We start from the raw sequence: 19,180 nt of genomic DNA on the forward strand, positions 1-19,180 counted from the left end.
CCTCTATCGTAATCGCTCCTCTTTCATCACAGCTGCCAAGCTAACCCTGATTCAGATGACTATCCTAACCATGCTAGATTACAGAGACATAATTTATAGATCGGCAGGTAAGGGTGGTCTCGAGCGGCTAGATGTTCTTTACCATTCGGCCATCAGATTTGCCACCAATGCTCCTTATAGGACACATCACTGCACTCTATACTCCTCTGTAAACTGGTCATCTCTGTATACCTGTCCCTGATCCTCCACATACAACACCTGTTCTGCCAGTCCCATTCTGTTAAAGGTCCCCAAAGCACAAACATCCCTGGGTCACTCCTCTTTTCAGTTTGCTGCAGAGAGAGACTGGAACGAGCTGCAAAAAAAACTCAAACTGGACCGTTTTGTCTCCATTTCTTCATTCAAAGACTGAATCATGGACACTCTTACTGACACCTGTGGCTGCTTCTTGTGATGTATTGTTGTCTATACGATCTTGCCCTTTATGCTGTTGTCTGTGTCCAATAATGTTTGTACTGTACCATGTTTTGTGTTGCTACCATGTTGTGTTGCTACCATGTTGTTGTCCTGTTGTGTTGCTACCATGCTGTGTTTTAATGTGTTGCTGCCATGCTATGTTGTCATCTTAGGCCTCTCTTTATGTAGTGTTGTCTTTCTTGTCATGATGTGTGTTTTGTCCTATATTTTATTTTTAATCCCCGCCCCCGTACCCACAAGAGGCCTTTTGCCTTTTGGTAGGCCGTCATTGTAAATAAGAATTTCTTCTGAACTGACTTACCTAGTTAAATAAAGGTTGAATATATATTTATTTTTTATAATTAAAGATGGGAAACTCTATTCAATTCGTAATATTATATTCCTATTTCATTTACAAATCTCATGACGTGATTATGAGACTTGGCTGATTCTAGGGGGATTTTGGTTAGCTAGCAATTGCTGTGAAGTCATTACACATTACGATTGCGGCAGCTACAGTATGTAATCCAGCTCAACACTTAACAACTAAGAACTCATTTAAATTACAATAAATGAACATTAACTTAATTGTCTTTCGCTCTCCAGTGGTAGCACAAGTGGGGCATTTGATTTGATCCACATGATCAGCGTTTCATGAGCCACACTAAAGAAGTACTTCCGGGTCATGGAATTTGGGGAATTTAAATGTAATAATTTGTTTTTTTCCCCCTCATCAATCTACACACAATACCCCATAATGATATGACAATGCCCCATAATGAAAAGGCAAAAACAGTTTTTTAGAAATGTTAGAAAATGTATTTAACGAAATTAAACTGAAATATCACATTTACATAAGTATTTAGACCCTTTACTCAGTACTTTGTTGAAACACATTTGGCAGCGATTACAGCCTCAAGTCTTCTTCAGTATGACGCTACAAGCATGGCACACCTATATTTGGGGACTTTTTCCCATTGTTCTCCTCAGAGCCTCTCAAGCTCTGTCATGCTGGATGGAGAGCATCGCTGCACAGGTATTTTCAGGTCTCTGCAGAGATGTTCGATTGGGTTCAAATCCGAGCTCTGGCTGGGCCACTCAAGGACATTTAGACTTGTCCCGAAGTCACTCCTGCGTTGTATTGGCTGTGTGCTTAGGGTCATTGTCCTTTTGGAAGGTGAACCGTCGCCCCAGTCTGAGGTCCTGAGAGCTCTGGAGCAAGTTTTCATCAAGGATCTCGCTGTACTTTGCTCCGTTCATCTCTCCTAGTCCCTGCCGCTGAAAGACATCCCCACAGCATGATGCTGCCACCACCATGCTTCACCGTAGAGATGGTGCCAGATTTCACACATGATGCTTGGCATTCAGGCAAAAGAGTTCAATCTTGATTTCATAAGACCAGAGAATCTTATTACTCATGGTCTGAGATTCTTTAGGTGCATTTTGGCAAACTCCATGCGAGGAGTCATGTGCCTTTTACTCAGGAGTGGCTTCCGTCTGGCCACTCTACCATAAAGGCCTGATTGGTAGAGTGGTGCTGAGATGGTTGTCCTTCTGGAAGGTTCTCCCATCTCCACTGAGCTCAATTTGAGTCTCATAGCAAAGGGTCTAAATACTTGTGTAAATAAGGTATTTGTTTGTTATTTTTTATAAATTTGCACAAAAAAAATGGTTTTCACTTTGTCATTATGGGGTATTGTGTGTAGATTGATGAGGGGAAACAATTATTTCATCAATTTTAGAAAAAGGCTGTAACGTAAGAAAATATGCAAAAAGTCAAGGGGTCTGAATACTTTCCGAATGCACTGTATATGAAAAACAATTGTCTAAACATGAACAATTATTCATTTTTGTTCATTTTTAAGTGAAAGGTGTATTCAGTTTGGGTTTTAAAACATGTTCCAAGATCAAATAAATGCCCCCAATCGAATCAATACATATTGGCTTATAAAGCAAAAAGTACTCTGGGAGCTGCAGTAAAGGTGTTGTAGGAAATACTCGGTCTGTAGAATGTATGTATGGTGTCACTTCATCGGGCTCTGAATAATATAAAGTGTTGCTGGCCTTTTACTCACATGTGGCTCACTGCACTACAGAAAACCTGCTAACCAAACAACAGTGAAAAAACTGGGGAAAACCAGAAAAATATGGGGGGGGAAAGAAAGATGCAAAAACAAAAACAAACAAAAAATGAAGTTGGCAAAAAATAAAAAAGGATTTTAAAAAGACCCTAACAACGTCTTTTGCTGTGCATGACTGAACTTTAGAGTGTGCGTCATCCTGCAGCGCAGCATTCTGGGGGAAGTTGAGGTCAGGTCCAATATTGACTATGCACCCAAGAGGGAAAGAGGTTGGGCCATCCTAGAAATGGTTTAATGAAATATGATATTATATATCAAATTTAGCAGACCCCTTTATTCCAAAGCAACTTACAGTCTTGCGTGAATACATATTTACGTATGGGTGGTCTCGGGAATTGAACCCAATATCCTGGTGTTGCAGCGCTCCACCAATACCAAGATGCATAACACGGTTATAAATGCTTTGGAAATCCCTCAAGTTAATATGATTGATAAGGCCTTTATTAAGCGGGGCTTTTGCCACCCTTTATAAAGCACAGGTTTATGTCACATTTGACATGGGTGTTTATGTCACACAGTTATGCCACATTTATGAACCCTTTATAAAGCATGGCATACTGTTATAGACTATTCATAACACATATGTAGTGTTTATGAAGGCTTAATGAAGCCTGTGTAAGCTGCAGGTCATTGAAAGCGGGACCAAAATAATTCATGCATTTTCTCTATTTTCTCCAAAAACAATTATGCTATAAAAAAAATGTAATGAGCATGTCAAACAGGCCTCTTACTCGCCGTTTGGAACTGCTGTGAAAAATCCATTATGCTAACCTTCAAACATCTTAAAATGATTTTCCGCTAAGACTATTATGAATACAGTACAGAGATATTACTGTTTTATAAGGGGTGAAAAGATAGAAGGAACATTTTGGGTGGTTTTTCATTTTAAATACAAACTCAAATGAAAAATGTATGAAACAATACCATGCTTCTTTATGTGTATAGTTTACATACACTTAGGTTGGAGTCATTAAAACTCATTTTACAACCACTCCAGAAATGTTTTGTAAACAAACTATAATTTTGGCAAGTCGGTTAGGACATCTACTTTGTGCATGACACAAGTCATTTTTCCAACAATTGTTTACAGACTGATTATTTCACTTATAATTCACTGTATCACAATTCCAGTGGGTCAGAAGTTTACACACACTGAGTTGACTGTGCCTTTAAACAGCTTGGAAAATTCCAGAAAATTATGTCATGGCTTTAGAAGCTTCTGGCAGGCTAATTGACATAATTTGAGTCAATTGGAGGTGTACCTGTGGATGTATTTCAAGGCCTACCTTCAAACTCAGTGCCTCTTTGCTTGACATTATGGGAAAATCAAAAGAAATCAGCCAAGACCTCAGAATTGTAGGCCTCCACAAGTCTGGTTCATCATTGGGAGCAATTTCCAAGTGCCTGAAGGTACCACGTTCATCTGTACAAACAATAGTATGCAAGTATAAACACCATGGGACCACTCTCTGTCTCCTAGAGATGAAAGTACTTTGGTGCGAAAAGTGCAAATCAATCCCAGAACAACAGCAAAGGACCTTGTGAAGATGCTGGAGGAAACAGGTACAAAAGTATCTATATCCACAGTAAAACGAGTCCTATTTTGACATAACCTGAAAGGCCACTCAGCAAGGAAGAAGCCACTGCTCCAAAACTGCCATAAAAAAAGCCAGACTAAGGTTTGCAACTGCAAATTGGGACAAAGATCATACTTTTTGGAGAAATGTCTTCTGGTCAGATGAAACAAAAATAGAACTGTTTGACCATAATGACCATCGTTATGTTTGGAGGAAAAAGGGGGAGGCTTGCAAGCCGAAGAACACCATCCCAACCGCGAAGCACGGGGGTGGCAGCATCATGTTGTGGGGGTGCTTTGCTACACGAGGGACTGGTGCACTTCACAAAATAGATGGCATCATGAGGGGGGGAAATTATGTGGATATATTGAAGCAGCATCTCAAGACATCAGTCAGGAAGTTAAAGCTTGGTCGCAAATGGGTCTTCCAAATGGACAATCACCCCAAGCATACTTCCAAAGTTGTGGCAAAATGTCTTAAGGACGACAAAGTGAAGGTATTGGAGTTGCCATCACAAAGCCCTGACCTCCATCCTGTAGAAAATTTGTGTGCAGAACTGAAAAGGCGTGTGCGAGCAAGGAGGCCTACAAATCTGACTCAGTTACACCAGCTCTGTCAGGAGGAATGGGCCAAATTCACCCAACTTATTGTTTTGAAGCTTGTGGAAGGCTACCCAAAATGTTTGACCCAAATTAAACAATTTAAAGACAATGCCAACAAATACTAATTGAGAGTATGTAAACGTCTGTCCCGCTGGGAATGTGATGAATGAAATAAAAGCTGAAATAAATCATTCTCTCTACTATTATTCTGACATTTCACATTCTTAAAATAAAGTGGTGATCCTAACTGACCTAAGACAGTGAACTTTTACTAGGATTAAATGTCAGAATTTGTGAAAAACTGAGTTTGAATGTATTTGGCTAAGGTGTATGTAAACTTCCGACTTCAACTGTAAGTGTACAGCCATTCTTTTGAACAATAACTAATTTCTCTTTATGAGGTACGTCATTTAAAAATATATATATTTTACCCCTTTTTCATGGTATCCAATTGGTAGTAGTTACTGTCTACAGACTCGGGAGAGGCGAAGGTTGAGAGCCATGCCAAGCCGCACTGCTTCTTGACACAATGCACATCCAACCCGGAAGCCAGCCGCACCAATGTGCCGGAGGAAACACCGTACACCTAGCGACCTGGTCAGCGTGCACTGTGTCCGGCCCACCACATGAGTAGCTAGAGCACGATGAGACAAGGATATCCCTGCTGGCCAAACCCTCCCGATCCCGGACGACACTGGGTCAATTGAGCCTCCCGGTCGCGGCCGGCTGCGGCAGAGCCTGGGCTCGAACCCAGAATCTCTAAGCCTTAGACCACTGCGCCACCTGGGAGGCGAATGAGGTCTGTAATTTGAGTCACAACATGTTGACACTAAGACAATAATTGGAAATGTATGATCCAGCTGTCTGGTGCCCACCGAAGCCTCCCTCCCAGACCATGTGCTTTCGCTCTCCAAGCCTGACGTGGGGAAAACTCTCAAAAGAGTGAATATTCACAAGCTGACCAACCGACGGGCATCTTCTCAAACATCTTCAACCTCTCCCTGTCCCAGGCTGTAATCCCTACTAGTTTCAAGGTGACTACCATCGTTCCAATGTCCAAGAAAACCAAGGTGACATGAAGTGTTTTGAGAGGCTTGCCACTTCAAGGCCAGGCACACTGGACCCACTCCAGTTTACCTACCGCTCCAACAAATCTATGGAAGATGCCATTTCCATTGCTATTCACATCTGTAGAAGAGGAACCCCTATGCTGTTTATTGACTACAGTTTAGCATTCAACATAATTGTACCCTCCAAGCTCGTCAACAAGCTCAGAGCCCTGTGTCTGGAACCTACCCTCTGTAACTGGATCCTGGACTTCCTGATGAGCAGACCACAGGCTGTGAGGATTGGCAACAACACCTCCTCTATGCTGACTCTTAACACAGGTCCCTCCAGGGCTGTGTCCTCAGCCCTCTGCTTTGCACAACACCAACTCCATCATCAGGTTTGCTGACGACACCACAACTGTAGGCCTGATTAACAATGACGATGATTCAGCTTATAGGCAGGAGGTAAGTCGACAGGCATTATGGTGCCAGGACAACAACCTCTCCCTCAACATCAGCAAAACAAAGGAGTTGATTGTTGACTTCAGTTAGCAGAGGAGGGAACAAGCCTTGATCCACATCAACAACACTGCCGTGGAGATAGTCAGCAGTTTTAAGTTCCTCTGCGTCCACATCACAGAGGACTTGACATGGACTAACAACACCACCACTCTTGTCAAGAGGGCACAACAACATCTTTACTTCCTAAGGCTGAAATTGGGCATGCCACCCCAGGTCCTCTGCAAATACTACAGCTAGACCATCGACAATATCCTGACCAGTTACATCACAACCTGGTACAGGAATTGCTCCATCCACGACCAAAAGGACCACGATCAAGGACCCCACACACCCCAGCAACGAGCTGTTAAATTCCCTTACCATCAGGCAAACGGTATTGGAGCATGAGGTCTGATACCATCAGGCTCAGAGACAGTTTCTATCTACACGCCATCAGACTGCTGAACACTTGAACTGGACTTACCACCTATGCTGACTCTCTGCACTCACGCACACACGCACGCAAACATGCACACACACACCAACACATATTCATGCTACACGTTGCAACTTGTGCTACCAGACTCTTATTTACTATTGCTAATACTCCACAATTTAAATGATTGTCCCCCAATAGCTCCTTCCCCAATACAGGTGTAAATATTGGACTATAAATTGTGTCTTCCTGTATTATAATAAATGCTAACATGTTTATTATATTCTACTGTCATTTACTTTATGTTCGTATTCTCATCTTTTATTGTTTCTTATTGTTGTTGCATTGCCTTTCATTGGATGGAGTGTAACATGTGTATCCTGTACATACTACTAATCGAACTTGAAAGTTGTACATGATTTTCAGTATTTCTTGTTTAATCATATAAACCTGTACTGGAACTAAATAAGAAGAATCAGCGCTACACAGTTAAGTTGATCCCTTATAGGGATAAACGCTGTAGGATAGATTTTCCTGGGGGCCCCCTCTGGGTGCACATCTAGTTTTTTGCCCTAGAACGTCACAGCTGATTCAAATAGTCAAAACTTGTTTAAATAAGCTGTGTAATGCTGGGGCAGAAACCATAAGGTTTACCCAGGGGTGGCCCAGGATCGAGTTTGGGAAACCCTGCTGTACAGTAATTATTCTCTAAAGCAGTGTCTACTGTTTTCATATGTTCCGTAAAGCCTTTCTAATGTCCGTCCTAAGTAATTCCTCTTCAGTACCTTTCCTCACCGTAAAGCAACGAGACCATTCTGTCTTCATCCACTCCCATCTCGTTAGCCTAATGAGAAGCAGTAGTTTCTTAAAGCATGTAGTGGGACGATTGCTTGCGGCAATAAACTCCAAGTCTTTAGTCTCTGTTTAGACAGGGATGTGTTTGGTTATTAAGGTAGCTAACTCCACACATCTGCACACTGTCAGTCCGCCACATACTGGGACACCACTGTTTAGTGTCTTAATCCTCCTTAAGCCTCGCTGAAACCCCAAGTGAGTTGTGCATCCTGAAAAACAACAACTGGCTCCATTAATCACTCTAATGTTCTTTGTATTTTTAACCCTTCCTATTTATCAGACTGATTGAGCGTGACGACAGGGCTCCAATCCCCATGCCCGTCCCAACATCCAGGGACCACGTTGATTCATGGTCTATATGCTTCTCATCACTCCATTGTCCCCTGTTGTGTACCCTGCCTCCCTTAACTTCCCTCCTTTTCCTCCTCCCTTACCTCACATCCCTCCCCTCCCTTCTTCCCTCCCTCAACATCCTCCACTGCCACCTTCCTCTTCCTCCAATAGGACTTTGGTGATGACGGCTCCCTCTACATCACCAAGGTGACAACCATCCATATGGGGAACTACAGCTGTCATGCGTATGGATATGAAGAACTCTGCCAGACCCATGTACTGCAGGTGAATGGTTAGTAATGGCATATACTTGACATTTCATGGTGTTCACCAGAATTCTGACCTGACTAAATGTGGAGCAGTGCATCACTGCGTTCAATTTTAAATTCCTTTTTTTGTTGTTGATTTCTGAATAGATGACAAATAGTTTGAATAGATAAATAGTTTGAATAGATAAATAGTTTGAATAGATAACAAATCATTTGAATAGATAACAAGTAGTTTTAATAGACAAATAGTTCGAATAGATAACAACTAGTTTGAAGATAACAAAAAGTTAGATGCTTTCGTGGGTTAAGGACCTTCCAGGGTCAGGACTGGCAATCCCTGTCTCAATCCCTGTCTCAAACCCTGTCTCAACCCCTGTCTCAATCCCTGTCTCAATCCCTGTCTCAAACCCTGTCTCAATCCCTGTCTCAAACCCTGTCTCAAACCCTGTCTCAACCCCTGTCTCAAACCCTGTCTCAACCCCTGTCTCAAACCCTGTCTCAAACCCTGTCTCAACCCCTGCCTCAAATCCTGTCTCATACTCTTTTGGCAGCAACAGTGTTCCAATCACAAAACATGCCATTGTTTTCAACATGTCCCACATATTATCATAGAAAGCAAATGAAGTCTATACCCATGCTGCGGGCGGCAGGGTAGCCTAGTGGTTAGAGCGTTGGACTAGTAACCGGAAGGTTGCAAGTTCGAATTCCCGAGCTAACAAGGTACAAATCTGTCGTTCTGCCCCTGAACAGGCAGTTAACCCACTGTTCCTAGGCCGTCATTGAAAATAAGAATTTGTTCTTAACTGACTTGCCTAGTAAAATAAAGGTTAAATAAAAAATGTTGTTTTACTCATCCTACTCAGATAATTCCACCCTGAGCATGTACAGTGTTATATCTACAGTACATCAAATAGCCAGCAGGAATCAGCTCAGAGGGGCTGGCTGCAGGCACTTAGCAAAACACACTGCTCTACTAAATCATTCCCATAAGTCTTTTTTTTGCTGAGACTACGTGTGATTACCAGGCCTTCATCTTCATTGAGGGCCTTGGGAGAGCCGTTTGTACCGTCTGTACTGTATCAAATCAAAGATAACAATCTCAATTTCCCAAGCTTGATTTCATTGCTCGCACAGATATGCATAGACAAAAATAGCCTGAAATGATTTTCAATTAACAAGGATTATAGGTGTGATTGTGTGTTGTGAGGCAGGATTTATGCTAATTGCAAAACGATACAGCTGCATCTGAGACATTCAGTTGAAGAGGGAGGGAAATGTTTGCTTCCTGAAAGGCAGGTTATCTTCGAAGACAATTACCATGCGTTTGTGTATGGATATGAAGTGTTTCACCTGTAAATAATGACTGGGGCTGCTCAACAAAGTGGATTTTCTTGCCTCTCCTATATTGTGTGTGCCTTCAGATTCACCTTCTTAACTTCCTTCAATAGTGGTCTTATTTTGTGTTATAAAGATTTGCGCTGGACTCTGTTGTAACGCAGTGCCTGTAGCTATGTGTGATTTTGTGTGGTACGGGTGTGAAATGAAAGCTTTTCTGCCTGCTGTGCCTGTGTAATTATACCTCTCTGACTCCACTCTATTGTGGCTATGTTTGTCTCTTTGTGTGTGTGTGTCTATGTATTCAGTTCCCCCAGTGATTCTGGTCTACCCAGAGACGCAGGCCCAGGAGCCTGGTGTGTCTGCCAGCCTGCACTGCCACGCCGACGGCATCCCAGACCCTAAGATTCTGTGGCTGAAGAACGGCATGGACCTGCAGCCCAGACCCGCCAAGCAGCTCTCCCTCATCGGTAAGGCACCAGGCTACTCCTGCCCACACTCACAAGACTGTATGTGTTCTAAATTACACCCTATTCCCTATATAGTGCATTGCTTTTTACAAGGGTCCATAGGCCATATATAGGAAATAGGGTGCCATTTGAGCTGCACCCTGTTATTACCATCACAGCGACTCCTGTTTAGCAGAAACACCATTATTAAGGGAACCATGGAGGTGTTGCTATACTACGGGCGCATTCTGTGTCACACCCTCCTGTGTTGCCAAATCCAAGTTTAGGGTCACCGTTTTGATTATTGTTATTTTGCCAGCCACTGATTTTAGAAGAGTAAATATCCAATCCAAGCCTTTGAAGAACACGATAAAGAAAAAGATAGAACAACAGTGTGTGAAAATGAATTATACAGCAGCCTGCCATGTGGAGAGTTGAACGGGAATTTCAATTTCTGAGGGGACACAAGAGAGTGTATTTTATGGAGTAACCCTCATTAGATGGCAGTTTACAGGCTGTGTGTGGATCATTACCTGTGGTAATAGCCTGTTATCGGGCTTCAGATTCAGCTGAAAGAAGGGAGGCTTTGCAAGGTTCATATATACATTAACATCCTGCAATCCAGCTTCACAGATCTGCCAACTGTCACTCTCACAGCCCAGTTTAGACTTGGCAGATCCGTGGAGCTGGATTCCAGGATGTTCATTTAATTGCTATTTGGGGTAGATCTGGAAATACCCTGATATCTAGTAAAGGTTTAACAGGGTGCTCAAACATAAGAGTCTACAGAATGAAGCCGTTTTCCAGAGTTATACTCTTAGCTTATTTGGCAGAATATTTGAACATTGGATCAGTATATAGGTATTCCAACTCAGAAATAGATTAGTTTCCCCTCTGGAACTAAGGCTAATGTTGGTCTTGTGGAGCTCACGAATCCTGCCAGGATGAGGGGAAGGCTACAGTACTCACTGATGCTACCAGGATGAAATGGAGGCTACAGTACTCACTGATGCTACCAGGATGAGGGGGAGGCTACAGTACTCACTGATGCTACCAGGATGAGGGGGAGGCTACAGTACTCACTGATACTGCCAGGATGAAGGGATGGCTACAGTACTCACTGATGCTGCCAGGATGAAGGGATGGCTACAGTACTCACTGATGCTGCCAGGATGAAGGGGAGGCTACAGTACTCACTGATGCTGCCAGGATGAAGGGATGGCTACAGTACTCACTGATGCTGCCAGGATGAAGGGGAGGCTATAGTACTCACTGATGCTGCCAGGATGAAGGGGAGGCTACAGTACTCACTGATGCTGCCAGGATGAAGGGATGGCTACAGTACTCACTGATGCTGCCAGGATGAAGGGATGGCTACAGTACTCACTGATGCTACCAGGATGAGGGGGAGGCTACAGTACTCACTGATGCTACCAGGATGAGGGGGAGGCTACAGTACTCACTGATGCTACCAGGATGAGGGGGAGGCTACAGTACTCACTGATACTGCCAGGATGAAGGGATGGCTACAGTACTCACTGATGCTGCCAGGATGAAGGGATGGCTACAGTACTCACTGATGCTGCCAGGATGAAGGGGAGGCTACAGTACTCACTGATGCTGCCAGGATGAAGGGATGGCTACAGTACTCACTGATGCTGCCAGGATGAAGGGGAGGCTACAGTACTCACTGATGCTGCCAGGATGAAGGGATGGCTACAGTACTCACTGATGCTGCCAGGATGAAGGGATGGCTACGGTACTCACTGATGCTGCCAGGATGAAGGGATGGCTACAGTACTCACTGATGCTGCCAGGATGAAGGGATGGCTACAGTACTCACTGATGCTGCCAGGATGAAGGGATGGCTACAGTACTCACTGATGCTGCCAGGATGATGCTGCCAGGATGGGAGGCTCACTCACTGATGCTGCCAGGATGAAGGGGAGGCTACAGTACTCACTGATGCTGCCAGGATGAAGGGGAGGCTACAGTACTCACTGATGCTGCCAGGATGAAGGGGAGGCTACAGTACTCACTGATGCTGCCAGGATGAAGGGGAGGCTACAGTACTCACTGATGCTGCCAGGATGAAGGGAGGCTACAGTGAAGGGACTCACTGATGCTGCCAGGATGAATGAAGGGGAGGCTACAGTACTCACTGATGCTGCCAGGATGAAGGGATGGCTACAGTACTCACTGATGCTGCCAGGATGAAGGGGAGGCTACAGTACTCACTGATGCTGCCAGGATGAAGGGGAGGCTACAGTACTCACTGATGCTGCCAGGATGAAGGGGAGGCTACAGTACTCACTGATGCTGCCAGGATGAAGGGGAGGCTACAGTACTCACTGATGCTGCCAGGATGAAGATGAGGCTCCAGTACTCACTGATGCTGCCAGGATGAAGGGGAGGCTACAGTACTCACTGATGCTGCCAGGATGAAGGGGAGGCTACAGTACTCACTGATGCTGCCAGGATGAATGGATGGCTACAGTACTCACTGATGCTGCCAGGATGAAGGGATGGCTACAGTACATTACCCATTTATCTGTGCATTTCACAAAAATAGACAGTTCAAATACAAACGTGTGTTTTTCAGGTGGTAGAATTTTCAGTAAAATCCATTGTTCTAAATGAGAATGAAGAAAATGTATATTGCATTATGTGTACATTGGTGCCTGTAGAAGTTGTTCATATTAGCCCAGGGTTTATCTCAGGCCCTGGCTCTGTCAGGTCTTGTTCAGCACTATGAAGTTATGGTCCTCTGCCTGCCAGTTCACATTTAGGAGTTACATGGAAAGAGATCAAGAGAGGGGGATCAAAGACGACATAGAGAGGGAGGGAGAGATGAGAGGAGGAACGTGAAAGACTGGCACATGATCTTTGACACGGCGCGTGAAAGCAGCTGTCTGACACAGGCGTCCTTCACTCCTGCTGCAGTGTTGTGAAAATTGCCTTGTTGTGATCAAGGCAACACTGCAGCAGCGTGAGGGTGAGGAGGGATGGATGTGAGTGTGAGAACAAGCCATAGATCACAAAGGGCTAGTGTCAGAGAGCTAGGGCTGCCTCTGCTGCCTCTGATAGCACTCACTGTGTCCTGAGATATATCACCTTTGCTTAAAACCTGACGAATACACATACACACACACTCTCTAGTTGTACCGTCAGAGCGCTGACTCTCTCTGATGATAGCACTCACTGTGTCCTGAGATATATCACCTTCCCCTGACACTAGATCTCTGGGTACAGAACAGAGGATTCAGTCAAAGGATATTTTGAGGAAGGGTTGTTGTGTTGTCATCACATGGGTTCAGGCTTCAATGGCTTGTGTTAGTGAGACGTGGGTACATAGTTAGTTGGCTACTTAGATTAGCTATGTTCATTCATTTAGAGAAATGCAGTGAGTGTATTGCTAGGTGGGAGGATTAAACAGCCATGGAAAATGTGTACCGGTGTAGAAACGTGGCTGAGCTGAGACTCCTCTGTAACAGCGAATGGGAGCGAGCTCCACATTGGCAGCGTACGCTATGAGGACACAGGAGCCTACACCTGCATTGCGAAGAACGAGGTGGGGGTGGACGAGGACATATCGTCTCTGTTTGTGGAGGACTCAGCTAGAAAGACACGTAAGTGACTGAGAGTTTACTATGTAGAACATGGAAAAATGCCTCCGATTTTCACAAGGTATTTTTGGCAATGAAAATATATACAGTAATAAGCACAATGTTACAGTATATTGGCATACAATTAACAAAAATCTTACACTTTATTATATGGTATCTTTCTGTATAAAATAAAACAATATGAGTGATATTTGTTTTTACAGCCTTTGGGTTTAGATTGTGTGAAATGCAATAAAACAACAAGTATACATTTATGTTATTGTGTTAATTGAAGTATCCGCGTCTGTAAAGAATCACTCTTGCTAAATGTGTTTCTGTCCCACTTTTTCTGAAATTACTTGATATGACATGGTATCTCTCTATCTCTATCTCTCTCTCTTTCTCCCTCTTTCCCTCTCTCTCTCTCTCTCTCTCTCTCTCTCTCTCTCTCTCTCTCTCTCTCTCTCTCTCTCTCTCTCTCTCTCTCTCTCTCTCTCTCTCTCTTTCTCCCGTCCGCCCTCTCTCTCTCTCTTTCTCCCGCCCACCCTCTCTCTGTCTCCCTTTCTCCCTCTTTCCCTCTCTCTGTCTCCCTTTCTCCCTCTTTCCCTCTCTCTCTCTCTCTTTCTCCCTCTTTCCCTCTCTCTGTCTCTCTTTCTCCCTCTTTCCCTCTCTCTGTCTCCTTTTCTCCCTCTTTCTCTCTCTCTTTCTCCCTCTTTCCCTCTCTCTGTCTCTCCCTCTCTTTCTCCCTCTTTCCCTCTCTCTGTCTCTCTTTCTCCCCCTTTCCCTCTCTCTGTCTCTCTTTCTCCCTCTTTCCCTCTCTCTCTCTCTCTTTCTCCCGTCTGCCCTCTCTCTCTCGCTCTCTCTCTCTTTCTCCCGTCCGCCCTCTCTCTCTCTCTCGCTCTCTCTCTCTCTTTCTCCCGTCCGCCCTCTCTCTCTCTCTCCCACCCAACCTCTCTCTGTCTCTCCCTCTCTTTCTCCCTCTTTCCCTCTCTCTGTCTCTCTTTCTCCTCTTTCCCTCTTTCCCTCTCTCTGTCTCCCTTTCTCTCTCTCTCTCTCTCTCTCTCTCTCTCTCTCTCTCTCTCTCTCTCTCTCTCTCTCTCTCTCTCTCTCTCTCTCTCTCTCTCTCTCTCTCTCTCTGTCTCTCTTTCTCCCTCTTTCCCTCTCTCTGTCTCTCTCTCTCCCGCCCACCCTCTCTCTGTCTCCCTTTCTCCCGCCCACCCTCTCTCTGTCTCCCTTTCTTCCTCTTTCCCTCTCTCTGTCTCCCTTTCTCCCTCTTTCCCTCTCTTTGTCTCTCTCTCCCGCCCACCCTCTCTCTGTCTCTGTCTCTGTCTCTGTCTCTGTCTCTGTCTCTCTCTCTCTCTCTCTCTCTCACTCTCTCTCACTCTCACTCCCTCTTTCTCCCTCTTTCCCTCTCTCTGTCTCTCTTTCTCCTCTTTCCCTCTTTCCCTCTCTCTGTCTCCCTTTCTCTCTCTCTCTCTCTCTCTCTCTCTCTCTCTCTCTCTCTCTCTCTCTCTCTCTCTCTCTCTCTCTCTCTCTCTCTCTCTCTCTCTCTCTGTCTCTCTTTCTCCCTCTTTCCCTCTCTCTGTCTCTCTCTCTCCCGCCCACCCTCTCTCTGTCTCCCTTTCTCCCGCCCACCCTCTCTCTGTCTCCCTTTCTTCCTCTTTCCCTCTCTCTGTCTCCCTTTCTCCCTCTTTCCCTCTCTTTGTCTCTCTCTCCCGCCCACACCCTCTCTCTGTCTCTGTCTCTGTCTCTGTCTCTGTCTCTGTCTCTGTCTCTGTCTCTGTCTCTGTCTCTCTCTCTCTCTCTCTCTCACTCTCTCTCACTCTCACTCCCCCTTTCTCCCTCTTTCCCTCTCTCTGTCTCCCTCTTTCCCTCTCTTCCACTCTCTCTCTCCCGCCCACCCTCTCTCTGTCTCCCTTTCTCCCTCTTTCCCTCACTCTGTCTCTCTTTCTCCCTCTTTCCCTCACTCTGTCTCTCTGTCTCCCTTTCTCCCTCTTTCCCTCTCTCCCTCTCTTTCTCCCTCTTTCCCTCTCTCTGTCTCTCCCTCTCTTTCTCCCTCTTTCCCTCTCTCTCCCTCTCTTTTTCCCTCTTTCCCTCTCTCTGTCTCTCCCTCTCTTTCTCCCTCTTTCTCTCTCTCTCTCTCTCTCTCTCTCTCTCTCTCTCTCTCTCTCTCTCTCTCTCTCTCTCTCTCTCTCTCTCTCTCTCTCTCTCTCTCTTTCTCCCTCTCTCTCTCTCGCTCTCACTCTCTCTTTCTCCCTCTTTCCCTCTCTCTCTCTCCCTCTCTTTCTCCCTCTTTCCCTCTCTCTCTCTCCCTCTCTTTCTCCCTCTTTCCCTCTCTATTTCTCCCTCTTTCCCTCTCTCTTTCTCCCTCTTTCCCTCCTCTCTCTCTCTCTCTCTCTCTCTCTCTCTCTCTCTCTCTCTCTCTCTCTCTCTCTCTCTCTCTCTCTCTCTCTCTCTCTCTCTCTCTCTCTCTCTCCCGTCCGCCCTCTCTCTCTCTCGCTCTCTCTCTCTTTCTCCCTCTTTCCCTCTGTCTGTCTCTCTTTCTCCCTCTTTCCCTCTCTCTGTCTCCCTTTCTCCCTCTTTCCCTCTCTCTCTCTTTCTCCCTCTCTCTCTTTCTCCTTATCTCCCTCTCTCTCTTTCTCCCTCTTTCCCTCTTTCTGTCTCCCTTTCTCCCTCTTTCCCTCTCTCTCTCTCTCTTTCCCTCTCTCTGTCTCTCTCTCTCCCTCCCACCCTCTCTCTGTCTCCCTTTTCTCTCTCTCTCTCTCTCTCTCTCTCTCTCTCTCTTTCCCTCTCTCTGTCTCCCTTTCTCCCTCTCTCTCTCTCTCTGTCTCTCTCTCTCCCTCCCACCCTCTCTCTGTCCCCCTTTCTCCCTCTTTCCCTCTCTCGCTCTCTCTCTCTCTTTCTCCCTCTTTCCCTCTCTCTGTCTCTCTTTCTCCCTCTTTCCCTCTCTTTGTCTCTCTCTCTCTCCCGCCCACCCTCTCTCTGTCTCCCCTTCTCCCTCTTTCCCTCTTTCTGTCTCCCTTTCTCCCTCTTTCCCTCTTTCTGTCTCCCTTTCTCCCTCTTTCCCTCTCTCTCTCCTTATCTCCCTCTCTCTCTTTCTCCCTCTTTCCCTCTTTCTGTCTCCCTTTCTCCCTCTTTCCCTCTCTCTGTCTCTCTTTCTCCCTCTTTCCCTCTCTCTCTCTTTCTCCCTCTTTCCCTCTCTCTGTCTCTCATTCTCCCTCTTTCCCTCTCTCTGTCTCCCTTTCTCACTCTTTCCCTCTCTCTGTCTCCCTCTCTCTCTCTCTCTCTCTCTGTCTCTCTTTCTCCCTCTTTCCCTCTCTCTTCTGTCATTCTGATGCTGATGCTGCAGTTGCAAACATACTGTGGAGGGAGGAAGGTACTGAAATATACTGTTGTATAACACTTTGTACCAGTTTTTTTCAATTCACTCCTATAATGGACCAATATTCCTCTGAATGTTTGTTCATTTTGTATATTCATTATGTGTATATTTTCTTGCTGAAAACGTTATTTCACAAGACTTGACCATGAAAATATAACAAAAATAACAGATAACAAATAAACAGTTTTTATACTGGGCTGGACCACATTTCAGCACACATTACTCTTCCTCTATTATCTAGTTGTGACACCACAACATGTGTATGAGAATAATTATGGCTGATTAGAGAGTAGAGAGAGGCCCGTTGTTTGAATCTTGTCCAGCCCTGATACTGTTTGTACACAGACAGTATCACCAGCCGTAATGTCACATCATGACCGTGTCAGCAGCACTCAAGGTTTTGATTGTATCTGGTTATCCTATACAATGTTACCTGCCATCCCAACACAATATGCTTTTCCACAGCATAAACAGCTTTGCTGCATGTCCTTGTCCCTGTAAGCATCAAGCTGTTGTCTAATTATGTTGGGTCTCGGGATCATAGCGGCCATCAAGTTTCCAAAGGCGGTCGCTAGACATTATGTTCACAGTCACTGACTCTGCACTGAAAATGCCTGACAACTCCATCAGTCATTGACTAGTTCAGGTGCTGCTAACAGGGTCTGTGTATTTTCTGTACGGCTTTTGAATGTGAGAACGTCAGCAGAAGCTCTTTTGATTTCCTAACTCTCCAGGTTTGAGCGTGGGAAACATGTTCTATGTGTTCTCTGATGAGGGCATCACCGTGCTACAGCCCAGCGAATGTGAGATACGTAAACACATTGAGCACACAGAGAGGATCGTGGCCAGCTATGTAAGTCTTCCTGTCAATCTATGTACTGGCTGTAGAAGATAATGATGCAGGTGTTTTGGGACTTTTTATGACTTGAGATGATATTGAAGATATACTACCAATACATATGGACAAAGCCTCACTCTTACAGATATACAGAGGTACACACATCCCCCCCACTCCACTACAATACAATACAAAATGTTGTGTATACACTACAATACATTGCTAGTAAATCTGCCCTCCGTTCACTAAATGTTATAGGATTACTCATGTCCATTAGTCAAAGACCCCAGGTCAATAGCTCACAGTAACCCTGCACATCTATAATATACTAGAGAACATCACTCTCCCAAAGCAATGGGCTTTAGTTGATAAAAGTGGCTTGTTTCTCTGAGGGATTGAAGTTTTACTGGTTGCTGTAATTGTATTACAGATCGATACAAACTCAATAAGTCATGTGTTAGCCCATTGCTGCTGTAAACAGCATTTTCTCTGCCATATGCGTGAGAGAGAGAGGGCCACTCTTCGAATATGGTCCAGTGTGTGGAGTGATTAACTGTGGATTCACAATTCTTCTTCTTCATTCCTTCTTTCTCTCCCTCCATCCCATTCTTTCTCCAGGAGGAAATGTGCCCTAAAAGTGAAGGTGTGTCTCCGCAGCACTGTTCATGGTCCTCAGCGGTCAGTGTGAGGGATAAATACATCTACGTCACCCAGCCCCTTCAGAAACGCCTGCTGCTCATCGACACCCAGGCCCAGAAAGTGGTGCAGGTTGGTTGGTTTTATTAATCTTCTCTATAAGCCGTTTAGAGGTCCGTCCCCCGAAGCTTCCACCAACAGTGGGATGATGGCTTGAATGAAAGTCATTATTTTTACCACAAGAAGAGAGAGGGAGAGTGAAAACAGAGAGAGAAAGAAAGAAAGAGAGCAAAGAGAGGGAAAGAGAGGGAGCAGAGAGAGGGAAAGAGAGGGAGTAGAGAGAGAGAGAGGGAGGGAGCAGAGAGAGAGAGGGAGCAGAGAGAGAGAGAGGTGGGGTGGAGGGTAATGAAGAGTGCTGAAAACAGAGAAGCTGGTGTTTTCCTCTCAATCGCCAAGCTCTGCCACACTTCTCCATACCCTTACTGGTGTGTGAGGGCACATCATGCCTTTCTCTCTACCTACTTCTCCCGCCCTCTATCTCTCACTTCCTCCCTCTCGCTATCTCTCTCCTTACCTCTCTCACCTCCTCCATCTCTCTCTACCTCCCTCTCCCTCCCGCCATCTCTCCTTACCTCTCTCACCTCCTCCATCTCTCTCTAACTCCCTCTCCCTCCCACCATCTCTCTCCTTACCTCTCTCATCTCCTCCATCTCTCT

At 45.1% G+C, this 19,180-nt stretch overlaps 1 protein-coding gene across 2 annotated transcripts in view; it reads left to right on the plus strand.

The window, feature by feature from the left end:
* The window catches only part of LOC124013740 (follistatin-related protein 4-like), a 293,669-nt gene that overhangs the window by 253,822 nt on the left and 20,667 nt on the right, over window positions 1-19,180 (plus strand). Inside the window, exons 8-13 of one of the 2 annotated variants that reach the window (XM_046328219.1) lie at window positions 8,122-8,242; window positions 9,863-10,024; window positions 13,498-13,632; window positions 16,958-16,984; window positions 17,725-17,843; window positions 18,447-18,596. In XM_046328219.1, the coding sequence (XP_046184175.1) occupies window positions 8,122-8,242; window positions 9,863-10,024; window positions 13,498-13,632; window positions 16,958-16,984; window positions 17,725-17,843; window positions 18,447-18,596 (714 nt within the window). The remainder of the gene's footprint in view (window positions 1-8,121; window positions 8,243-9,862; window positions 10,025-13,497; window positions 13,633-16,957; window positions 16,985-17,724; window positions 17,844-18,446; window positions 18,597-19,180) is intronic. The other variant, XM_046328228.1, reaches the window with a different exon arrangement.

The sequence above is a fragment of the Oncorhynchus gorbuscha genome, linkage group LG02 (genome assembly GCF_021184085.1).
Source record: "Oncorhynchus gorbuscha isolate QuinsamMale2020 ecotype Even-year linkage group LG02, OgorEven_v1.0, whole genome shotgun sequence".
In the NCBI taxonomy this organism is placed as follows: domain Eukaryota; kingdom Metazoa; phylum Chordata; class Actinopteri; order Salmoniformes; family Salmonidae; genus Oncorhynchus; species Oncorhynchus gorbuscha.